The sequence below is a fragment of the Neophocaena asiaeorientalis genome, unplaced genomic scaffold (assembly GCF_003031525.2).
Source record: "Neophocaena asiaeorientalis asiaeorientalis breed wild unplaced genomic scaffold, Neophocaena_asiaeorientalis_V1.1 scaffold254, whole genome shotgun sequence".
In the NCBI taxonomy this organism is placed as follows: domain Eukaryota; kingdom Metazoa; phylum Chordata; class Mammalia; order Artiodactyla; family Phocoenidae; genus Neophocaena; species Neophocaena asiaeorientalis.
In genome coordinates, this window is record NW_020174705.1 from 6478934 (window position 1) to 6501070 (window position 22137).

The following is a 22137-nucleotide window of genomic DNA, read 5'->3' on the forward strand; positions in this document are numbered from 1 at the left end:
ATCTAATTGTTCCCTTTCTCTCCTGCCCCTCCCTCCCCATGGCTCCATCCTCTGCTACACAGAGGCTGCTTAAGGCTTTCCACCCAGTGGAGAGAGACAGAATACAGAATCTCCTAGGGTTATAAAAGATGTAATAAAAATTCAGGCTGCAAAAGCAAATGGAACAATAGGAAGGCTCAAAATCAGGGAAAAAGAGGATGGAAATTTTACTTTATGTTGTTCTGTTTGTTTTTTAATCACTGAAGCAGGCATTTGCTCTCATTCTGCGTCAGGGTAAAATTTCTATCTGATTTTCCCCTGGGCCTTGTCACACACTTTTGCGCTACTGTCTGCCACCTGTACTCATGTAGAACAGACCACACTCAAAATATGCCCATTCGACTTCATGCGATCTAAGAAAACAGAAAGGATTCCAGCATCAGGGAAAAGGATTTTGAATTATCAAATGCTTTTGGAGCGGGGTCCATGTTCCCATTTTTTAAGTGTGAATTACAGACTGATGTGCGTGTGTCACTAGGACTACTAGGGTAGTCTGTTACTAGTCATAGTAAGTTACAAAATACAAGACACAATATCAGAAATTTTAATTTCAGGTAACAGATATTTTATTAAGTATAAGTATGTCCCAAATATTGTGTGGGGTACACTTATCCTGAAAAATCTGACATTTAAATTTAACTAAGCATCTGTATTTTATCAGGCTACCTAATGTATTTGTCATCTGAAACTTTGTTTCTAGATTTGAATATGTTGAGTTTCTTCCACTTTTTATAAAGCCTATTCACGCTAATTGTCTAAAATCTGTTTGTTTAACAACATGGAGAATCATCTTGAAAGAAGTACATTTCAGCCTGAGGATAGACCACAACTGTGCTGGTTTCTTGCTTGTGATGGGTGTCTGTGTAGTGGATCTTCCTTTTATCTTTACTTCTCTTTTATGGCCTGGCTGCTCCTGGCTTTTGCAGAGCCAAGGTCCAAAATCCTCAACATCCCATTCTAGTCGGATATTTTACTATCAAAATCCCACTTCACCAAGCGGGCTTTGCCCAGTGGCTAGTGACGTAGCCTAGAAGAGCCCTTGTATATATTAGCTGTTTTTAATCTTTGCTGCTCAGTGCCTGGGAAGGCAATCAATCACATATCAAGAAAGAAAAGTAGAATTAACCTCTCGGTTACATACTTGGTACTGGGCCCCTATTCTGATAGCTTATATGGTGGGATATGCCATAATTTGGAAATAATACATGCGGTTGTATTTTCTCTTGGTTCAAGTGCATCGTTTAATGAAAGAACAACATAAAATGTATATCCTTGACATTAAAAGAGAAAACAAATTCTGACTTGGGGCACAATTACCCATGCGCATAATATGATTCAGTGTGTTTCTCTTCTTGCTTATAAAATATTTCTATTTCTTTGCAGCAATTTGGTAAAATCTTAGATGTTGAAATTATTTTTAATGAGCGAGGCTCAAAGGTAAGCAACTTCATTCACTTTAGAATTGTTTAGCTTATGTTGAAATGCTTGTTATAAATACGGGGAAACAACTGCACTGTTTTAATCAGTACGTTGTGAAAATACACTTCCGTGGGATTTCCTTTAGGGACCACCTCCCGTTTCCAAAATGGTGGGGACTACATTGGATTCAGTTTAAAATGTATGAGGGGGTAATTTTAAATCACTGTTTTATATATATCTGTAGATGTCTATATATCAATTTTCCAGAGGAAAACTACCCATGCTTAAAAAAATAATGTTGTTGCTACATTTTTGTTTTTCAGTGATAATTATGTTCTTTATATTAAAAAGTGAGTTGATAGTCTCATGAGCAGGTAAATATGTGATTATTCTGTATTAATAAAGTGCAGTTCTTTTCCTGGGTTGTAGGGGAGAAAATCTCATATACACCAACCTTTTGAATAAAACTTGATCCATTAGTCTGTGTACCCACCCACATTTTGCAATTTGCCATTGCTTTTTTTTTTTTTTTTTTTTTTCTGGGAAACCAATTTTTAAGTAGATTTTCTTAGAGCTAACAGTGTTAGTAAAAATCAGAGGTTATGTGGTCAAACTCCAGCAACTTCAAAATGGAAATAGGTTGGTAGGAAAAAAAAAGCCCAACTCTTCCAAAACATCTTCTGTATCAGTGGTCATCTAAGAGCAGTATCCAGACGGGCAGCATCAGCACAACCTGGGAATTTAGAAATGCAGATTCTCAGGGTCCAACCCAGACCTTATTGAATCAGATCCTCAGAAATTGGAGCCCAGCAATCTGTGTTTTAACAAACCTACCAGGGCTGTGGTTAAACTGATAAACCCTGTGTCTTCCTGTTTTTGACACACGCCCTCGCCCTCGCTTCCTTTGAATGCAAACTAGCCCTTCGCCCCCTGGGGCTTCGAGGTTGCTAAAGCATCCTCCTTCTACCTGCATTGACGGAAAATGCAAGAGAGCCATCAGAATCTCCCTGGAGGAAAGCAGTGCATTTGGCAGAGCAGCAGCAGATACTGTGGTAACAGGGAAGGATGCTGCAAAAGACTTGGATATTGACATCAGGAACTAGAAAGTGAACACGTTCAATAACTCTGCCTGGTTTCCAGTCTGCCAGGAATGTTCAGCTGCCTTCACATCCCCAGACTGTGAAAGTGGGGATGGAGAGAAGTTGATTACCAAGCACAGAGAGATCCCAGGTTCAGCCCCAGAGCTTTTCGTACACAGGCAATTTGGGACAAGCCAGCATCCAGGAGGGTTACTAAAAAGAACAGGTTTTACCTAAGGGGGCAAGAGCCAGTCTCCTGGGTATAGTAACCATTTCCTCCCCACAAAGCAATCCTTTATTATTCCTTGGACAGTCTGTACCCTCTTCGTCCTAAATAGGTTTAGTATTAACCTAATAGGATAATGCTGATTGAATTGAAGAAAGAAAATGCCAGTATTCTCTTTTCCACAGTCAAAATGGTGGTGTGATATTCCAGATGAGTGTAAAAAAAAAAAAAAAGAAAAATCAGTTCATTATACTCTCTGGTTTTGCTACTTTAGGGAGCTCATCATTGTGTAATTTCAGATGTTTTACAGTCATCCTTGTGATATGTCAGTAGTTTGACCTCCAGGCTGGGGGAAAAATAAGCTAACTCTCTTTCTGCTGTGGTATGAAAAGCATTACAGGTACTATTTCTATATGTGCAAAGTCAAGTGCATTAAGAGAAAAATGTTCCTGATCCTTTTCACTCAGGACTGATGTATTTTGGGCAAAGTTATAGAAGATGTTGGCCAACTTTCTTCTAATCCTGAGTCCTAGCATTGATGCCTTTAAAGGTTGTTTTTTTTTTTAATTTATATTCCATGTGTACTTTGTTTTGTAACTTTTGCAAGTTGGAGGAAGCTATTTAATTTTTTTCGAGAGCTGTTTAAGGACATTAGAAGAATATCATTTGCTATTTTGAAAGGACAATGGTGGTGCTATTTTTAAGACTTCTTCCCTCATTCTCGTGATTAGCCTGTCTCTAGGGCTTTAGGAATAAGACCATTTAAATTTGCTGCATCGAGAGATTGATTTTGTGAAGCTGTGAAACCTTTTTTTTTTTTTTGATTAAGAACCATCAAAAATAGCCTCTCTCAGTGGGTTTGCTCCCTCTGAATGAAAGAACTGGTCTTGCAGGTGTGGGAGCTGACTGGTACCACTGGAATGTCATGGAGACAGTCCAGTTGGGAACTGCTGAATGAAGGAAACAGCTCACACGGGGATATCCTTCTTTCGTACTTGACATTATCCTTTATGGGAAAAGGTCTTATTTAAAGGAACATTTCCACTTTAATGGTCGAGAAACCTGAACTGTTGGTATGACCTGATTTTCATCCTTTGGTATTGGAGAAGTAGCCAGGAAATACAGGAGAGCTTACAAGCTAGGAGCTGACCTTCTGGCCGTCGTCTTTGGGGACCATCCCAAGACAGCCACTCAATGCTCAATGAGGGAGGCTCAACGTGGGTGTTTGGTGTGTGTGTGTGTGTGTGTGTGTGCGTGTGCCTGTGCGTATACACACAAGCAGTATCTATATCATCCTGGGGATGTATAATGTACAAGTTCATGTATAGAAGGATAGCAAGTAAACAAGGAAATCACTTTCAGAAAAGATCTGCCAGACTTGGAAAATGGAATGAGATAGCATTTCAGGGTGAGAGATACTATCATTCATTTTTCCTTTTCGGAGATTTTAAGATGTTGTGTTTACCTCTGAAACATTTTATTTGGGGGGTGCAGCCAGAGATAGCTACTTTTTCATAGACCTAGGAAATGCAGTCTGCTGTTTGATTCAGTGATGTCTATAGTATTGGTTGCATTCCAGTACAAGGTTGGTGAATCGGACATGAGCGAGACAGAAGTGCTTCCTGTTCTCACAGACTTTCCAGAGTAGCCTGAGAGACGGATCCTTAAGACAAACAGATGCAACAGAGTTAGCTATGTTCTCAGCGAAAAGGCTGCTGAGACTCCAAGCAGGCAGACCGATCTTGTTGGAAGCTGGGAGGGTTTCTGGGAGAAGTGGCATTTAAGCTGCGAGAAAAAGATGAGTCAGGGTTTCCCAGGGAAGGGAAGGAGGGAAGATGGTCTTCCAGGGAGAAGGGTCTGCGTGTGAAAAGGCGATTGGGAACAAGTGGGTCATAAAGCCCTTAGTCCCACAGGAAAATGAGCCTTCAGACCCTTATCAACAGCTCTCCTCTTCTAGGTGATGGGAGTTCTCTGCACCAGAAACTGGTGGAATCAGATTTTCATGTAAGATGAAAAGTCAGCACACACATCCATCCCGGATACTTCAGAGCCTTTATTTCAGCTATAAAATATTGTATTTGTATTACTACAAAAAGGGAATATATCGCCTAAATATATCCCACAAGACTAAAGTAGAAAAATAACTGGGATACGGGAAGATCAGAATTTATGTTTCACAAAAAGATTTAAAAATAAGCAAGTCACGGCTGGTCCACGTTAGGGTCGCCATTATCTGCCTAGGGGTCATGCCTTCCCATCATAGGGCACAAATATCCCAGATTCTCTTCTCCTGAAGGATTGCACCTTCTCTTAGCTCCCCCTTCTCTGTTAAGGTAAACCCTGGGAAGCAGTGTCTCTCCTCCAGCACTTAGGGAGCATCTGACTCCCCCCATACAGCCCCTCCTGCACACTTGATCTTTACAAGGTGATTGCATTGCACTCAGTTCCTTCCTGTGCTCACCAGGCCAAGTCCAGAAGGTGCTTCTTTTGATCCCCTTTTTAAGACTGAGATAAAAATATTCAAAATATTTTAAGAATATTCTGCAAGTTACATTTTGCTTAAGATAGAATTCTGACCACGAGGCAGGTCAAAAGAAACAGCACCTGTGCTTGATGGAGAGGGTGCCTCAAAATGGCCAGCTGGTGGTCTCTGGTTATGGTGTAGCTCCCCAGATGAGAATCTGGCCATCTTCTGACCCAGGGACATCATAGCACTTCTCACCTGGGTGGGAGGTAGGATTGTCCAATGGCACACGTAGGAGAATCCCTTTGGTATTTGGGGGACTGAGTCTGGAGCAAGGGCTTCATGAACCCAGCTTTGCCAGATCTCAACTAGGCATCTCAGCAGGTTGAAATGAGCCACTCAAAAAAAAAAAAAAAAAAAAAAATTTAACGAAAAAAAAAAGAAAAAAAAAAAAAAAAGTTTAGCAGAAAATAATGAGAGTAAAAATAATAATAAAGAGAATAAATATATTTTTTTTACTTGAAAGGAAAGTGAAAATGGAGTAAAATTCCTTTTTAGTTTATGAACTTGGGGTTCAGAATAAATCTTTATCTTCACTTTCACCTCTCCCTGACATACATGATGCAGATTTTAGGCCAGTATGGTTTGCTCTGGGCTCAGACCAGAATCACAATGACTCGATTCATTGGGATCGTGTTAGACAGGTGGGTGGCATGTTCGACTTTCTCCTGCCTATGTTCCTTCCAGCACTGCGGTGACCCCGACTGTTAGTGCCTATCGACAACAATGATGCCACCAAGCCCTCCATCGATAAATCGCATCGGACTGTGGGCTTCCTTTCCTTGCCAAGTGAAAGAATTGCCCCAGATAGAGCCGGAGTCCTAGTTTCCCTAATTACTTATTAAATGTATGGCATGGCTATGGACGCTAGAGCACTGGGCTTAGAGGTCAGGAAGAGAACATTCCTATGTGATTTTGGCTGACCCCTAGGTTTAAGATACGAATCACCAAGTCAGATAGATATTCATCTCAAAAACTCACTCCACTCCCTAAATTGCTCTATAGAAACTGGCAATGTAATATTCTACTTCATTCAAAGAACTGAGTCCTTTTGATAGTGCTTAGTGGCATGAGAGGCCACGGAAACCCAATTGCTGGGCCACATAGGTAACTTTTTCGGCAGATTTGTGGGTTCCACTCAGGGATTCTGATCCGATAGATATGGGTCAGGGCTCAGGAATCTGAATGTTTAATATGCTCTCCAGTTCCTTCTGATGTACAACTAAGTGTGGGACCCACTGGCTAAGAGTCAGAGCCATCAAATAGAGCGACCCCCTCCCCCAAATTCTGTCTTTTGCCTGTTGAAGAGCTATTAGTTCAAAACTAATCGGCACGTATCTTTGAGTACCAAATGTGGGCATCCTACCAATGATGTATAGAACTAAGTAGCGTCCTTCTAAGCATGTAACCTTATTAGGTTAATCAAATAGTTCAGACCTACCCTAACCATGGACCCTCACTGTGGGAAATATGAAGGGTAATTCAGCCTAATCCCCCAAGTGAATAATTAATTTTTTTCTCTGTCAGATAATTATCTAATCTAACTTGAAGACATCCACAGATAGTTTCTTCTATGCATGAGCCCATCTTAATATTGGAAAGTTCTCTCTTAGTTAAAGCACTGGGTAACAGCTCTCTAAAAACCCTGAATTTCGGGCATCCCTTTAGCAATCTAATGAGGATCTGAGAGTTAACAGCTAATGACTAGCTGTGATTTGTAATGACGGTCTGTTTTATTACTGGGACAGACTGTCCTACTGCCCCAGCTAAGCTTAAAGCTAGCATTTTTCCTTTATGTAAAGATTACTGAACACAAAGAGGAGTCCTGGCACATTGCATTATTTCACCCAGTTTACACTGTGAAGACCAGAACGAGCTGGGCATATTTGCACTGGAATTGTTTCAAACGGTTGGTGTATATTTCTGAACAAGATGTACAAATATTTTTAGGGGTTTTAAAAATAATGTGTCATATTTTCTGTACTCTTCTTAGGAACAGTGTCAGTGAAGAAAAAGGATGGATTTTTAACAATGCAATGTTTGGGGGGTTGTTTTTTGAGGCTGAAATATTAAACAAAATATGCCAGTGGTGCAGAAAAGGGTATATTTGTTATTGACCAATAAAAGTTCCCAGAGTGTTATTATAAATAACATTCTATTAAAGGAGCTTCTTTATTTTCTACCAGTTGATTTGATAAATGAATACCAGCATAATGTCTTAGGACTTTACCATATGAATACACATTTCCCTTTTGGGTTAATAAAGTAGTCGGGAAAGTTGACAAATTCCGAAGCATGTATATTATTTTCAGGGTCAGAGGGGAAGTATTAATACAAAAATGTTACTTGAACTGTTTGCATTATTAATCAATTGATGTTTATTTCTATTCACTTCATGGGATTATTTTGCTTATTAGATCAGAGTTTAAGATTTATTTTTAAAAAAGGTCTTTCCTTTTTTTTAGGCTTTTAATTTTTATTTTTTGAGACATAAAGGCTGTAGAATTGACAAATTTGAATAACCCTAAAACTGCATGGAGAAGAGATGGTCTTAAAACCACACAGCATGACTCTGTAGGCAATGTTAGAAGATTCTGGCATTCATTGTTGAATTTTGTGCACACGTTTTCTTTTCTTTTCTTCTTAATCTGCATGTCAAGAAAGTGGTTCCCTTTTTTTTCCTCGTTATTTCATTTTCTTCTCTGTGAAGACACTGTACATTTATTTTGATCTCATTTTCTTTCCGTTAGATTTCTTTTCTTCTGTAGTGACATTTAGAAAGGTATTTCTGGTATCATTCTTTGAATTCTTCAGGGGTGACAGCTAACGGGTGACAGAAAACAAAAATCTTGTTCACATTTGTCGCTTACTTATTGCACATTTTAGTACTCTTATAATTTCTCTAATTTGCATGTTACAGAACTGAAGCCAGGACAAGAAATAGAAATTAAAGCAAGAGAACGTTCCACAGTGGTCGTTGACTGAAAATAATAATCTGCATGTTGTTTTCCCTTCTCCCTCCTGCATGCAGGGATTTGGTTTCGTAACTTTCGAAAATAGTGCCGATGCGGACAGGGCGAGGGAGAAATTACACGGCACCGTGGTAGAGGGCCGTAAAATCGAGGTGCATGTCCAAAATATTTTCCTTTTCATCTTTTTGATAAGTGTCTGCTTCACGCTCATTTGTTGTTTCAGATGCATCATTGTGTCTTGTATGTGACCCTACTCCCTTCTCATTGTTTATATATATATATTTATATATAAAAAGGAAAACTGGCCTTAATTTTTTTTAAATTTTCCTTTATTATGTTACTCTTATTACTGCTAAAAGGTGGATGGCAAAAGTGAGACAAAAGAAAGGTTAATCTGAAAGGGATTTTTAAATTATTTTATTTTTCATGTCTTATAACCAATGGGTGCAGTAGATTCCAAGCAGTGGAGAGAGTGTTGCCAAACAAAACAAAATACAGAGCAGTTTCTTTTTTTTTTTTCCTTTTCTTTTTCTTTCCACTACAGGGTTGATGAGGGATCCACAGTGGTGTGCAAATTAAGCCAAATTGTGAAAGAAATGGCGTTCGAGAGAACGATTGTTTGGGGAAAAAAAAAAAAGTGAGAGGTTTTTGTCATGAAACCTTTCTTTTTTTTTTTTTTGTTTTGTTTTTTTAAGAAGCCAGTTTGAACTTTATATTCTTTTGATCACAAAGTGAATAACCAAACAGGATTTCCTGTTCAATATCTGGCCATTCTTCATGGAAAAAAATAAACGCTAAAATTCCAATACTCAGAATCTGCTCTTTCTACCACTGACTCTCCCTCAAAATGACCACAGGGTAGTATTTGTTAAAACTTAAAAAAAAAAAAAGAAAAAATACCAGTTAAAAATGCTTTAGTCTTTGGAGTAAGATGTTGCATATTTTGCCTTTCATTTCCTCCCACCCTCGACGATAACCCTTAGGCCCCTCACCAAACTCTCAGTAACCATGGTAACTGTATACAAACTCATGCTGGCGATGGTGGTGAATGGTAAGTGGTGAAATCCATCTGCCGTTTCACGTATTTAGTGCTGATATATCTCTATACATATATATACCACGTGAATTTTTTTGACTTGTTGTATTAAGTTTTCTTGATGCTCTATTTTTTTGGATATTGGTACGCCTGTAACTGAGTGTACGTTCTAAGCTAGCCTGGGAGGCACTGACTGGATTGAGATATGACCAGTGCACATCTTACTCAGATCGTTAACTCCATATTGTGTTAAACAATGCACCCTCTCTTTTATCCTTTTGTTAGCTGTGACTTTAAAGCTTGAATGATTTTGTTAATTCTTGCGATGTAAAAGGCTCTTGTTCCAAGTGTTGAATGCTAGATGTTGCTTCCCGATGGTTCTTCCCTCGTAAAGTGTTGCATACGGCTAAAACTTGTTTGTCCTTTTTTTGACATTTATGTTCCCTTGTACCTTGTCTCTCCCCTCTTCTATTCCACTGCATGTTCCTTCATGTGAACCTTATTTTATGTTTAAAAAATATTTATTGTTTCTGTGTTACCATGGAGTACACGCATGCTTTTCAGTCTTCAATTATGCAGTTCCTTTTAATTTGCTTTTACTGTCTCCTTATTAAACTTTTAAATGATATGACATTGCTTTATTGAAATGATTTGTTAAAATGGTTATGAAGTAAATGTAATTATAAAAATGTATGATTTTGTTATGCACCTACTGCCTTTTATAAATTAAAATGCATTTTAGTTTTTGGTGTTTTTTTTTTTTAATAAGTAATCACAGTCATAATGCATGCAACTAATTGAACTGTGGACTGGCCCTGGAATATGTGCTTATTTGAGTTTTCTATGTACATAGGTAAATAATGCCACAGCACGTGTAATGACAAATAAAAAGACTGTCAACCCTTATACAAATGGTAAGTAGAGATTGGCCTTTTACAAGAAATTGTCTCTACCTCAGAATCTATTAAGTAATTTAACTGGGGAATCTGTTTCAACAAGCCACATTTGCCTCAGCATGGCTACTGTGTCCTTGCTGCTGACCTGCTACAGTGAACCACTTGAATCAATAAGATAAATTTCATGACAAAGGCAAACTTAGTTCTCAGGTTAAGAGTGCATGTCCTTCTTTCAGTCTCTCTGTAATAACTCCCATGTGAGTGAGATACAGTACTTATTTAGGAATTACTTGGGTAATTTAATTTATTGTTATTAGAGTTAGTTGAAGGAGGATGGAAGTTTTGTTTGTTTCATTTTTCATCACCACCTCTTCACTGATCACTAATCATCCCCAGAAGTGGGACTGCAGAATTTGGTTCTGGCTTTGAATCTTCTCTGGAGCTATTAGGCTTTTAAAGTGCCTTAGAGGGTGTCTCATGACCAGTTCCACAGTGAGAACTGGTTGCCCTCCAGTGGCATTCGGGGGCAGGTGAGGGTGTTGCTGTGTATTGCAGACCCCTTCAGGACAAGGCATTTCTGCCCTTGCTCTAGAAGAAGACATCTCAAGACGCTTCATAATAAGGATTTAATATGTATGAAGAGTTATTTAAAATGTTCACACATTTTGATTCTTTAATCCTTCTCAGAAAAAAATGTCTCTTAAGATATATGGGGGGAGGGAGGCTGCTGATATGCTAATCATATACTTAATTGTACCAGAATTAGAAAGAATGTAATGTAGTAAGTTAAAGTTAGAGCTTAGTGGAATATTATAGTCATTAAGATGAGTAGGATGAAGACTACAAAGGGCCTCATAATGAATTAAAAATTTTAAAATAAGAAAATTATATGTATAGCATGATTTGAATTAAGGTAGGCATTACACCAAAATGTTAATGGTTGAATTGAATTGTGAGACTGGAAGATATTTTTTGGTTTATATATTTTTAAAAGATAGCAATTTTATTACAGTCTTAAGGAAAAATTTATGGAATTTTCCATTTTTAACATTTTAATTACACATGAAACATGGAAATACAGACATTAAAAAAGGAAAAGAAAGAAAGAGAGGGAGAGAGGAAGGAAGGAAGGAAGGAAGGAGGGAAGGAAAAAGGGGGGGAAGAAAAGGCTAAAATATATTTTGAATGATACTACTGCCACCTTGGTTTCCCAGCTACCTCCTCAGAAGGTACCACTATTACAGAGTATTGTCTATACCTTTATTTTGCACCTTCTTGTATATATACGTAGTCAGTATATATTTATAACATTCACAGTAGTGTGTGCATTCTTTTTATATGAACATGGTGTACATATCATTTCTAATTGGCTTTTATAAGTCATATGGAGTTCTTTCAATGTTAATACATACAGACTACATTCATTCTTTTTAGTGGTTACATAATATTCCATAAAACGAATATATGGGTTTATTCCCACCTCACGTACTGATTGACATTTTTTTTTCTATTATAAACAATACTACAAGCATTTGGTAGTTTTGTTTTTGTTTTTCCTCTTTCTTGTGCAAATGGCTACCAATTAGGCTAAGCCAGTTTGTTCTTATTTTTAAAAGGGGCAAAATTAAACAGAAATATACCCTCAATATAATAGGAGTCTAAGGAGAAAGACCAGACGAATTATTTATTCTGCTGACCCATTTTCCCAGCTCCAGCAACCCAAGACATAACCTTAAATGGTATAGAAAATTTTTGCAACAGACTTTGGATGCCCAGTGATGAAATAAAGCAAACCGCTGAGTTATATGTCATGAAGACTTTCTACTTGGGTAAAAATGATAGCTCTGCAACTTGCCAGAGCTAGTACACAATGACACCAACATGACTACTGGGCACTTTCTTTAATTATGAAGTAGCAATTGTGTGTGAGTGTGTGTGTGTGTGTTTGCACCACGCATGCTTTCATGCATATGCATAGATGTTCATATCTGCTGCTTATGTGAGAAAATAAAGCAAGGGAAGCCAAATGTTATTCCTTAAGCCATATGTAGACATATTTATTTTAAAGAAAGTGCTATTGATCAATGACATACCTAGGGGCTTGGAGACACAATTCAAAGCCTATTTATTAATAGCCAACATCTCTGAGTGTATGGCATTATGTTAAGCATTTTAGATGCACTGGGTCCACGTGAAGTCCTGTAAAGAAGACATAGTTTTCCTGTGGTAAAGCTGTAAAATTTGAGGCTAGAGGAGATGGAGTGATTAGTGAAGGCTTTTTTTTTTATTATGAAATAACAAAATCTTGTGGCCATGCCCATGTGTTATGAGTGCATCGCTTTCCCCTGTCATCTTACAGAGCTGCACTCAAGCAACCAGCTACAGGAACAGAAAGATTATTAAAGTTGCAGCCCCAAATTCCCAGTTTGGTATGTTGGCATAAACATCCCACATCCCATTCCAGGGAACCATGCATTCTTAGTTTCCACAAATGTCATATGGGTCTCTAATCTGTGTACCCAAAAGGGGGTACTCAGGGGCTTATCCTGTCACATGGACTGAGGATGGTACCTAAGGGGTAGATGGGCAGTCGCAGTAGAACTGACTTTAAAAAAAAGGCAGATCCTAACTACATAAAGATGATTGGCTTCTATAGTGGAGATGGTGGAGTTTGGTAATCAAGAAAAGTAGTTTTCAAAGCTTTTTCAATCCTTAGTTCATGAGTACCATCACTACAAGTAAAATTTCCCATAAAAGGCAATCCAACATAACTGAAAAGATATGGGTCCCTCCCAGATCCTTAACAAGCATGACTGTGTTAATAGAGGATATTATCACTACCAAAAAGAAAAAAAAAAGAAAATGAAAAAAGAAAGTGGTAGCTATGTGAGATGATGGATATGTTAATTAGCTGGATTGTGGCAAAAATTTTACAGTCTGTATGTATATCAAATCAACAAATGGTACACCTTCAATCCTTCAGTATAGACAAACTTAGTTATCAGTTATGCCTCGATAAAGCCAGGAAAAAAAAGAGAAGTGAGGACAAATAAAGTCACATGGAAATGAGAAAATTGATTGGTGAGATTCATTCATTAGCTACCTCATTCATTCTCACAAACCATCAAACTTAGGCTTCAGCAAAATTAGGCATCTCTAGAGTCATCAAATTTTGAGATCACCTTCACATGGAAAAATATGGCTCTCCACGCCAGCATCACAGTCATGCACTCCTTCAGTCTTGTCAGTCATCCAGCAAAACTTTAAGCAACTGCAAAGTTTTTGATGATGAATGGGACAGGACCCTAACCGCGATAAGACACAAGGTTAGGAGGCTCTGCTATAGAGAACCAAAGTTAATGAAATCATGGAGGATGTGGATTCCGTTTCCCAGGACATTTGAACTTGGCAATAAGAGAAGACTGTAGAATGACACATAGGGGTCTGGAAACCCGCCCCATCAGAAAGCTCCACAAAGAGGGAATTGGGCGGGCTACTTCTGTATTGCTGATTTTTCCTGAGGACACCAACCCTCAGAGAAGAGTTAAGCTTTACTGAGCTCATTGGAGATCAAATGTTTCCTCTGTAAAACAAGTTGAAAATCAGATTCTCAGGAACTTCTTCGATGTTGGAGAAGCATTGGTGTTGGATGTAGCTCTTTTATTTTCTCTGAGATCTTAGGAAGGTTGAAAACGGGACAAAAAGACCCAAGACTATATGGAGAGGTGGACTTCGCATCATACCTGCCTTTCACTGGCTATTGAACTGCAGGCAGGCTGTTGAAACACTCCACATAACAGCTTTCCCAAGTGGGACCTGAGAAATGGGACCTACTATATAGGGTATTTGTGATTATTATGGGAGATAAAATGCTCAAAACAGTGGCAGGGGTACAAAGTCCCCTAAAAATTTATTTACACAATAACCTCAGTAATAAGTTGCCATCCTGTTCTCTTTTTTTTTTCCTGTAGATAGTAAGCTGAGTTTCCTGATAGACATATTAACTTAAGGATCAAACATTCAGATGCTAACAGAAGCTGGCTAGGTCAAATAAATAAGGAAGCAGAGAGGGTCTGAGAAACTTGTGGCCTTTTGGGACTCTTTCATTTTCATACTGGGAAAAGCAAAGTATGTCTCTTCTAGAAGAAAAAAACAGCACAGGGTAACAATAAAAGATTGCTGACCTTTGGCCTCCAAGCCCAGCATGTAATAGGGAGGAGACAAACTGGAGGATTAAGTGGGGTGGTCCCTCATCACCCCCAGCAAATTGATCCATGGAGGATTCTTAATCTAAAGTTGCTATTTCTGCTCATGTTTGAAGAGAAACAGAAATCCTGTATAGACGAAATTTAAATGTTGACAATAAATATGTGTTGCAAAAAAAAAAGTTCCTGAGTGAACCAGATGCAACATGCAACTGACTTTTCATTTTGGGCATTGCCGTCTGCACCATTTCAAGTACCAGATCCCTGGCATCCTCAGGTCATGTCTTTAGAAAACCTTGGTATGCAGTTTGGGAAACCCCAGACATTTTTTTTTTTTTAACATCTTTATTGGAGTAAAATTGCTTTTCAATGTTGTGTTAGTTTCTGCTGTATAACAAAGTGAATCAGCTATATGCATAGGTATATCCCCATATCCCCTCCCTCTTGCATCTCCCTCCCACCCTCCTTATCCCACTCCTCTACGTGGTCTCAAAGCACTGAGCTGATCTCCCTGTGCTATGCAGCTGCTTCCCACTAGCTATCTATTTTACATTTGGTAGTGTATATATGTCCATGCCACTCTTTCACTTCGTCCCAATTTACCCTTCCCCTTCCCCGTGTCCTCAAGTCCATTCTCTATGTCTGTGTCTTTATTCCTGTCCTGCCCCTGGGTTCATCAGAACCATTTTTTTTTTTTTTTAGATTCCATATATATATGTTAGCATATGGTATTTGTTTTTCTCTTTCTGACTTACTGCACTCTGTGTGACAGACTCTAGGTCCATCCACCTCACTACTCAATTTTGTTCCTTTTTATGGCTGAGTAATATTCCATTGTATATATGTGCCACATCTTCTTTATCCATTCATCAGTCTATGGGCACTTAGGTTGCTGCCATGTCCTGGCTATCGTAAATAGTGCTACAACGAACATTGTGGTACATGACTCTTTTTGAATTATGGAAACCCCGGACATTTAAGGGTGATTTCTTGAATGTGTGTCTTCGATACCCAACTCCGCAAAGCCCTAGAGAAGGTACATGCAGAGTTTTTTGTGTGCACATTCAGACCTGTCTTTTAACACCTAATACAGCCGTAGTTAACACTGGGGACCTCGGCCAGTGTTTCTGCAGAAGGCTGGCAGATGACCTTTGAGAAGCTAAATTTTAGGAGGGGAACACTGATTTGGATGCAGCCCCTTGAGGCCAGGCTGCAGAGGGATCTCTCTAAACAGCTCCTATGTGTGATATGGAGTGAGACCTCCACATGTCTGGTCTCTGCTCCATTGCCTTGTTGTATGGGGGCCCTGGGAGCTGGGAGCGGTGGGCTTTGTCAGCTGTTCTCCCTTTGTTGTAAGCTTCATTGTTCAGTTTAATGTCCTTGATCAAAATCTCTGAATTTGCAAGGCCTGGGGACATACACAAACTGCCTGAGAAATTAAAACTGGGATCATTTTGTCCGTCTTCCTGACAGTGCAGGCTCCTGTCTCCAGCAAGGTGATCCCAAGGGTCCCTTCCAGGTACTAGAAGGAGTCATAGGAACTAGGAGGCCATTTGCATGTGATTTGCGTGCATTTACATAAGCCTGCAAGATCCCTGTTAAGTCTGAGCAGAGGTGATTTTCAAGGGCTGGATTCTTATTGCCTTTCCCTTGAAGACAGTCACCCCTAACAGGGCCCTTTTTTATTAGGTGTATATAGGGAAGCAGGTCATTGACGGTAGGAAGGAGATCCTAGCTAAAAAGGAATGAGTCCATTAAAAAAAAGCTCTTTATTCTTTCAGTTCCTTTAGAGCAAAACTAAGTAAATATATGGAGCACTGACTATTTGCCAAACAGTTTTAGATGTTGGGAATTCACATCGGACAGCAGTCAGTCCCGCTCACTTCACCATTAATTTTAATGAAGGAGAAAGTTTATAAAAACAAGAACAAGCAACAAAAGAAAAAAGATAAATCCAGGCGGTGTTAACCGCTATGCAGAAAACAAAACTGGGAATTGAATCAGCGGACGGCCATAAGAGTAGGGAAGGAAGAGGCATTAAACATCCTGCCCTGGGGAGACATTGGAGACCTAAATAATATCAGGTCAACTTTTGAGGAATGAGCAGAGTTCTCCAAGCAGAGCGAGCAGTGGATACAATCCAGAATGGTCTAGATTGGTCTAGAAGGATCTTAAGTTGTTTTGAAAAGAAAAAGGCCAATGTCACCACAGTTTGGAGAAAAGGGAACAGTGGTACAAAACAAATGGACTGGGGTTAGATTGTGTGGGCTTGTAGGCCAAGGTAAAGAATTTGTGTTCTAGGGCTTCCCTGGTGACGCAGTGGTTGAGAATCCACCTGCCAAGTCAGGGGACACGGGTTCAATCCCTGGTCCGGGAAGATCCCATGTGCCGCGGAGCAACTAAGCCTGCGAGCCACAACTACTGAGCCCGCGTGCTGCAACTACTGAAGCCTGCATGCCTAGAGCCCATGCTCCGCAACAGGAGAGGCCCCCACAATGAGAAGCCCATGCACCTCAACGAAGAGTAGCCCCTGCTCGCCACAACTAGAGAGAGCCCACGCGTAGCAACAAAGACCCAACACAGCCAAAAATAAATAAATTAAATAAATAAATTTTTTAAAAAAAGAATTTGTGTTCTAAGTGCAGCAGGAAGCTATTGAATTCTGAGTAGCAGGATGACATGTCTGATTTACTTTTAAAAATGGGTTTGGCCACTAGGAAAAGAGGAAGAGAAGATGGTGAGAGTTAGGACTTTGTTGCCATGGACTTGTCCAGCTAAGAAATATAATGTCTTGGGCTGGGATGGTGGCATTGGTGAGGGAGGGAAGTGGAGAGAGTGGAAACATCTTTTCAAAGTCTAACCAACAGGATTTTCTAATGGATGGTACATGGGATATGAGGGTAAGGGAAACATTAAGGCATTATTTATCAAGAATTTTGTTTTGAGGAACCAAGTGGATGGAGATGCCATTTGCTGGAGGGGGGAAGACTTCGTGAGGAATCTGCTTCAGGGGAGGAGGGAGATGAGAAGTTGAATTTTCGTGCCTGTGGTGTGGTTCAGAAAAGCCTTTGTTTTTCCTACAGTGGGAATAGAGCAGCCTTATTTAGGAGAAAAGACCAGTGATGGGAAGAAGGGAAAACCTGCACTGATGTTCCCATGGCTACCTGAGCAGTCTCATTTCATTTTGCTGCTCACATATCTCAGCTGACTTACTGTAGAGGAAACCTTATCAATTACCTCTCTCAATTAATACTTGCAAATGTGAGATGGCATAGATCTTCTGAGGAGGGAGAGTATCATTTTGTTTCTATTATGTTTATATTGAATGGAAGTTTTCCATGGGGAGACTTGGTAAACTGGTAGATCATTGGTAGATAGTTAGAAAGTGGCATTAAGTAGCATGCCCTAAGAAGACATCAGGTCAGCTTTGTCAAGAGCTGAGAGATAGATTGATTAGTCAAAAGATAAATAGATAATAAAGAAAGAGTGATGATAGAGATGGATGGATGGATGGATGATAGATATAGATAGATAGATAGATGATAGATAAATAGCTACATAGATAGAGTTTTCTTAGCCCAAGGAAATGAGGAAGGTAAATGTAGATGAGAGAAACATGATTTCTAGACAGTCTTAGACACCTCTGAGAAATCTGTTTCTTTGAGAAAAATGAAAGACTGAGAAATCTGTTTCTTTGAAAAAAATGAAAGACTGTTGGCCTAACTTACAATCTTTGAGAGTTACATCAGAGTTAATCAATGGATCCACATTCAGTGAATGGTGTGTCCCAGCCTCGTGTGCAAAAGGAATTATTTAAGGGAGTTAATAAGAATACATAAAAGAAACAATGGTTTCAAAACGACCCTGTCTCTACTACCAGTAAAAGGTAGGGGCATAAGCAGGATGTAAGATGGAGGACAGAGGGAAGAAGAAGGGTCATAAATTCATAACTTAATTATTCACTTAATATGGCTACGTATAGATTTCTTTCACAAACTCTAGGTTTCTGTGAAAAACTAGCAAGAGAAAATTAAATATGTCCAGATAACCCTGAAGCTTTATTTGCAGCCACTTTGCTCTATTTTCTCTTTGATTCCAAATGACTTAAAATGTGGACATGTCCTCAGAAATTGAGTATTTTCTTTTTTAGGAAGCAGTGAATTTCAGTTGGTCAAATTGAAGTCATTTTCCATATTTATAAAGCACATATTCTGAAATGATTGGGGTAATTTTTATTTTTATACCACTATAGGAATTTCTATAAGATAAGATGTGTTTAATATAGGAGAGGAAGGTGACAATATGGAGTTTCAGAAGCCCCTGGGACAATACGTCTCAGAATTTCATGTCTCATTCTCTGGGTCTAAAATTGCAGCCAGGAGTTTCCCATTAATATGCCTCCAAGTAATCCAAGGATAACCCTTTGGAAAACCCTATCCTAAGATCACCCTGGGTGCTGTAAACCAGCTAGTTTATTCAAATTGGAACGGAAAGTTTCTAGAAACAAAACATTCTTGGAAAGTTCTAGGAAGTTCTTAGGTCCATCCAGGGGCCAATCTATTGCAATATAGTGCCTCTGTCTTCCTTAGTGGATCAGTAGATTGTGGTCACCTCTCAGCTGTTCTTCCAGGCTCATCACTTAGACCAGGGAATAGGATGGCACACCCTCTCCCTCTGGGAAGAGCTCAGAGAGTACTTGTCACAAATACCTTCTCTCACATCACAACTCTCACCATTGCCTTTTCTCAGGAGCATTTAGTAGAGGACCTCTGATGTTTGACCTTCACCTCAAAGACACAAGGTTTCCCATACCTGTCTAGTGTCTTGGCAAGACTGTAATGGATGCTTTTATAAAGACTTACCAGCAGGAGCAGGAAATGATCACCAAACCCTAAAACATGATCATTTTTTGAGGTTGTTCCCTAAATAGTGCCCAGTGGGTGTGTAATGAAAGTAGCTTGATTTGCAAATATTCTTGTTTGCTCTTTTCTTGAGTAAAAGTTTCTAAAGGGCCAGGATTCATTTTACAGAAAATGCACCATGTGGAATGTTTGGAACATTACAGGATTCTGTTAATCCTATATACAGGTTATTTGAAAGTTACCTTAGATATCACATGCTTATTAAGAATTTTTATGGTTCTTGAATTCTTTGAAATGTATTCCACACAATCTCTAGTGGATAAATGTCATTTTCTTTGGGATTTAAAAAGCACTTTGGAGTTCTGTAGAGTCTCTGGGTCACAATTAGGAATGACGATTTTCAGAATATGTTTCTGCAAAGAATTCTGTTCATCTTCCAAAACTTTGCAAACTTAATACAAAGGGATGTATTACAAAGGGATGAACTTAATACAAAGGAGTATCTAGCAGTGATCCATGAAAGAAGACCAAAAAATTTAAATTATTATAGGGGCTCTAGAAAATATTGATATGGGATGAAATGAATTATCACATTCTTTTCAAAAGGTTCACCTGTAGCTGGTCAGTAGTTTCCATGCTATTAACTTGTATTGGCAGAAAATCAAAAAAGGGCCTAAGTCTATTTTTCCTATGTATAGTTTTCAAGTATTCTTTATGCCTGCCCAAACTATACATTCTCTTAATTTTAACATTTAAAAAAGTACACCATTTTGGTGTATTTGACTTTTGACTTGTAGTCAACCCATTTGACTTGTAGTTAATTTGCGGTGATAGGAGTTGTTGAATCAAATGTGATGATAACATTTTTGTGTATTTGTTTTAAGGCTGGAAATTGAATCCAGTTGTGGGTGCAGTGTACAGTCCCGAATTCTATGCAGGTAAAGAGTTTTCTCTTTGCATGATGTCTTCTTGGTCTTTCCTAAATGTGCTTTGCCTGCCCATAAAGAATGGGTTTATAAAATAATCTGAACTGATAAATTCCTGTCCTGGCAAGTTTTGAATGATTTTTTTTTTAAGGCAAAACCAAAAGTGTTTAAAAGCTTTTAAAAAATAAAGGGGAATCATGTAAGTTACATTGTGGCATAAGCATGGAGCCACGGCTCCTTGTGACATTTCACACTGATTTTGCCTCAAAAAAAGCACTGAGATTTTGTTCAAGAGATTTGAACAAATGGACAGCTGCTCATGCCTGTTTTCTTTCAATGTGCCTGAACGTGTTTTTCAGCCATACGTTTCCATTTGGAATTGCATTTTTTATTCCCTTGGCAAAGCAGAGAGTTGGCTTAATTATCCCAATGATGTGCCAGTGTTTTGGAATTGCAAAGAGAAGGATAATTTAGAAAACTAGGAAAGCTAAGTTGTCCTTCTTTTTCCATTAATCAGTTTCCCTTAGCAATTCCCTTTCTCTCTGCTTTGCCTTCAAGGGTATATAGCTTTCTCCTCATCCCTTCCCAGCCACCCAACTGCCACTCAAATCCACTGTCCCAGAAAACTTGGTCATCAGATTTGGGGAGAGAGTAACTCAGAAGCAACAGCAACTGAGATTTTTTTGCTCAGCATAACCTGTTACTTCTACCTGTTACTTCCCTGCTCACGAACAAGGCTGCGTTGAACACCTGAGAACCTTAGTAGATTTGTCACATTGATGTTGAAAAGAAGTCTTGCTTTGATGTGGCCCTTGCTTTTTAATAAGGAGAAATCAATGACCCGTTGGTTTAGATCCACTCATTTTGTAATCTCTTGATGGTAAGTCACACCCCTTGCTTTGTCTCTTCTGAGATGCCCTACGTCAGTCATCTTCCCGAAACTAAACATTGACCCTAGTGGATGACAAAGGAACATAGGAAACTTAGACAGCTACTCTAGCACAAAAACCAACTTGATTTTAATAGATGGTAAACCTTGGAAGGCCCAATGTGATAGCTGAGTTCTGGATTTTAGGCAGGCAATATTTGTAGTTGTTCTTCATGTGTGAATTTTATTACAAGCCTGGGTTACGACCAGGGATTCTAATAGTGAAGTAGTTGTGTTGACTCTTATTGGGGAGGCAAGACCTAGCTATAAGGCTTTCCACGGCTATGTGGTGGGGTCCACTTCCTGAGGGGACACATAGAGTGAGGAACGTGGGCATTACTATCAGGCAGCCCAGGATGGAATCCTGGTTTCTCTACTTGCCAGCTGTGTGATTCTAGGCGAGTTACTTAACCTCTCTGTGCCTCAGCATCTTCATCTGTTACATGGGAGATGATAGTAGTAACAAACGCACAGGTATTTATAAGAATTACATGGGTTAATATCTGAAGAGTGTTTGGTGCATAGCAGCACCATATAAATGTCGAGGAAATAGAAATAAATAAGTTAATGTTCTACCTCTCTGCCATAAGGGGAAAGTTAACTGAGAGCTGATTCTGCTGAATTCTGAGTGTACCACTAGACTAAAAGATTCTCTTTTAATCCATGAGAGGACTAGTCCTTCAGTGCTCAGCTTATCAATTCAGGGGGCACAGATATTGCTGGGATACATCTTTGTCCAAAGCTTCAGAGAAATGAAATCCCCCAAAAGGGCAAAGAGGAAATTGGAAAGCAGCTTCTGTGTATCTGCTGGCAGTGCTGGGTGAAATGGAGTCTCTGGAATAAAGAGGTGGCAGATTCTGCGTGTGTGTGTGTGTGTGTGTGTGTGTGTGTCCGTGTCTGTGCACGTGCCTATGTGCATGTTTTTTCTCCCCCAAAATAATGAGATCAAGAGCAAGAAGCAAGAAACCATTCAATGAGGAGGTAGGGTATGAATGTACGAATTGTGACAGAGAGAGGAAAGTACA

General features: G+C 39.2%; 1 protein-coding gene across 3 annotated transcripts in view; it reads left to right on the forward strand.

The window, feature by feature from the left end:
- Positions 1 to 22137, forward strand: part of LOC112409399 (RNA binding protein fox-1 homolog 1) — a 1082427-nt gene that overhangs the window by 960211 nt on the left and 100079 nt on the right. For 2 of the 3 annotated variants that reach the window (XM_024759496.1, XM_024759498.1), the window contains exons 4-7: positions 1423 to 1476; positions 8319 to 8411; positions 10149 to 10209; positions 20143 to 20196. In XM_024759496.1, the coding sequence (XP_024615264.1) occupies positions 1423 to 1476; positions 8319 to 8411; positions 10149 to 10209; positions 20143 to 20196 (262 nt within the window). The remainder of the gene's footprint in view (positions 1 to 1422; positions 1477 to 8318; positions 8412 to 10148; positions 10210 to 20142; positions 20197 to 22137) is intronic. The other variant, XM_024759497.1, reaches the window with a different exon arrangement.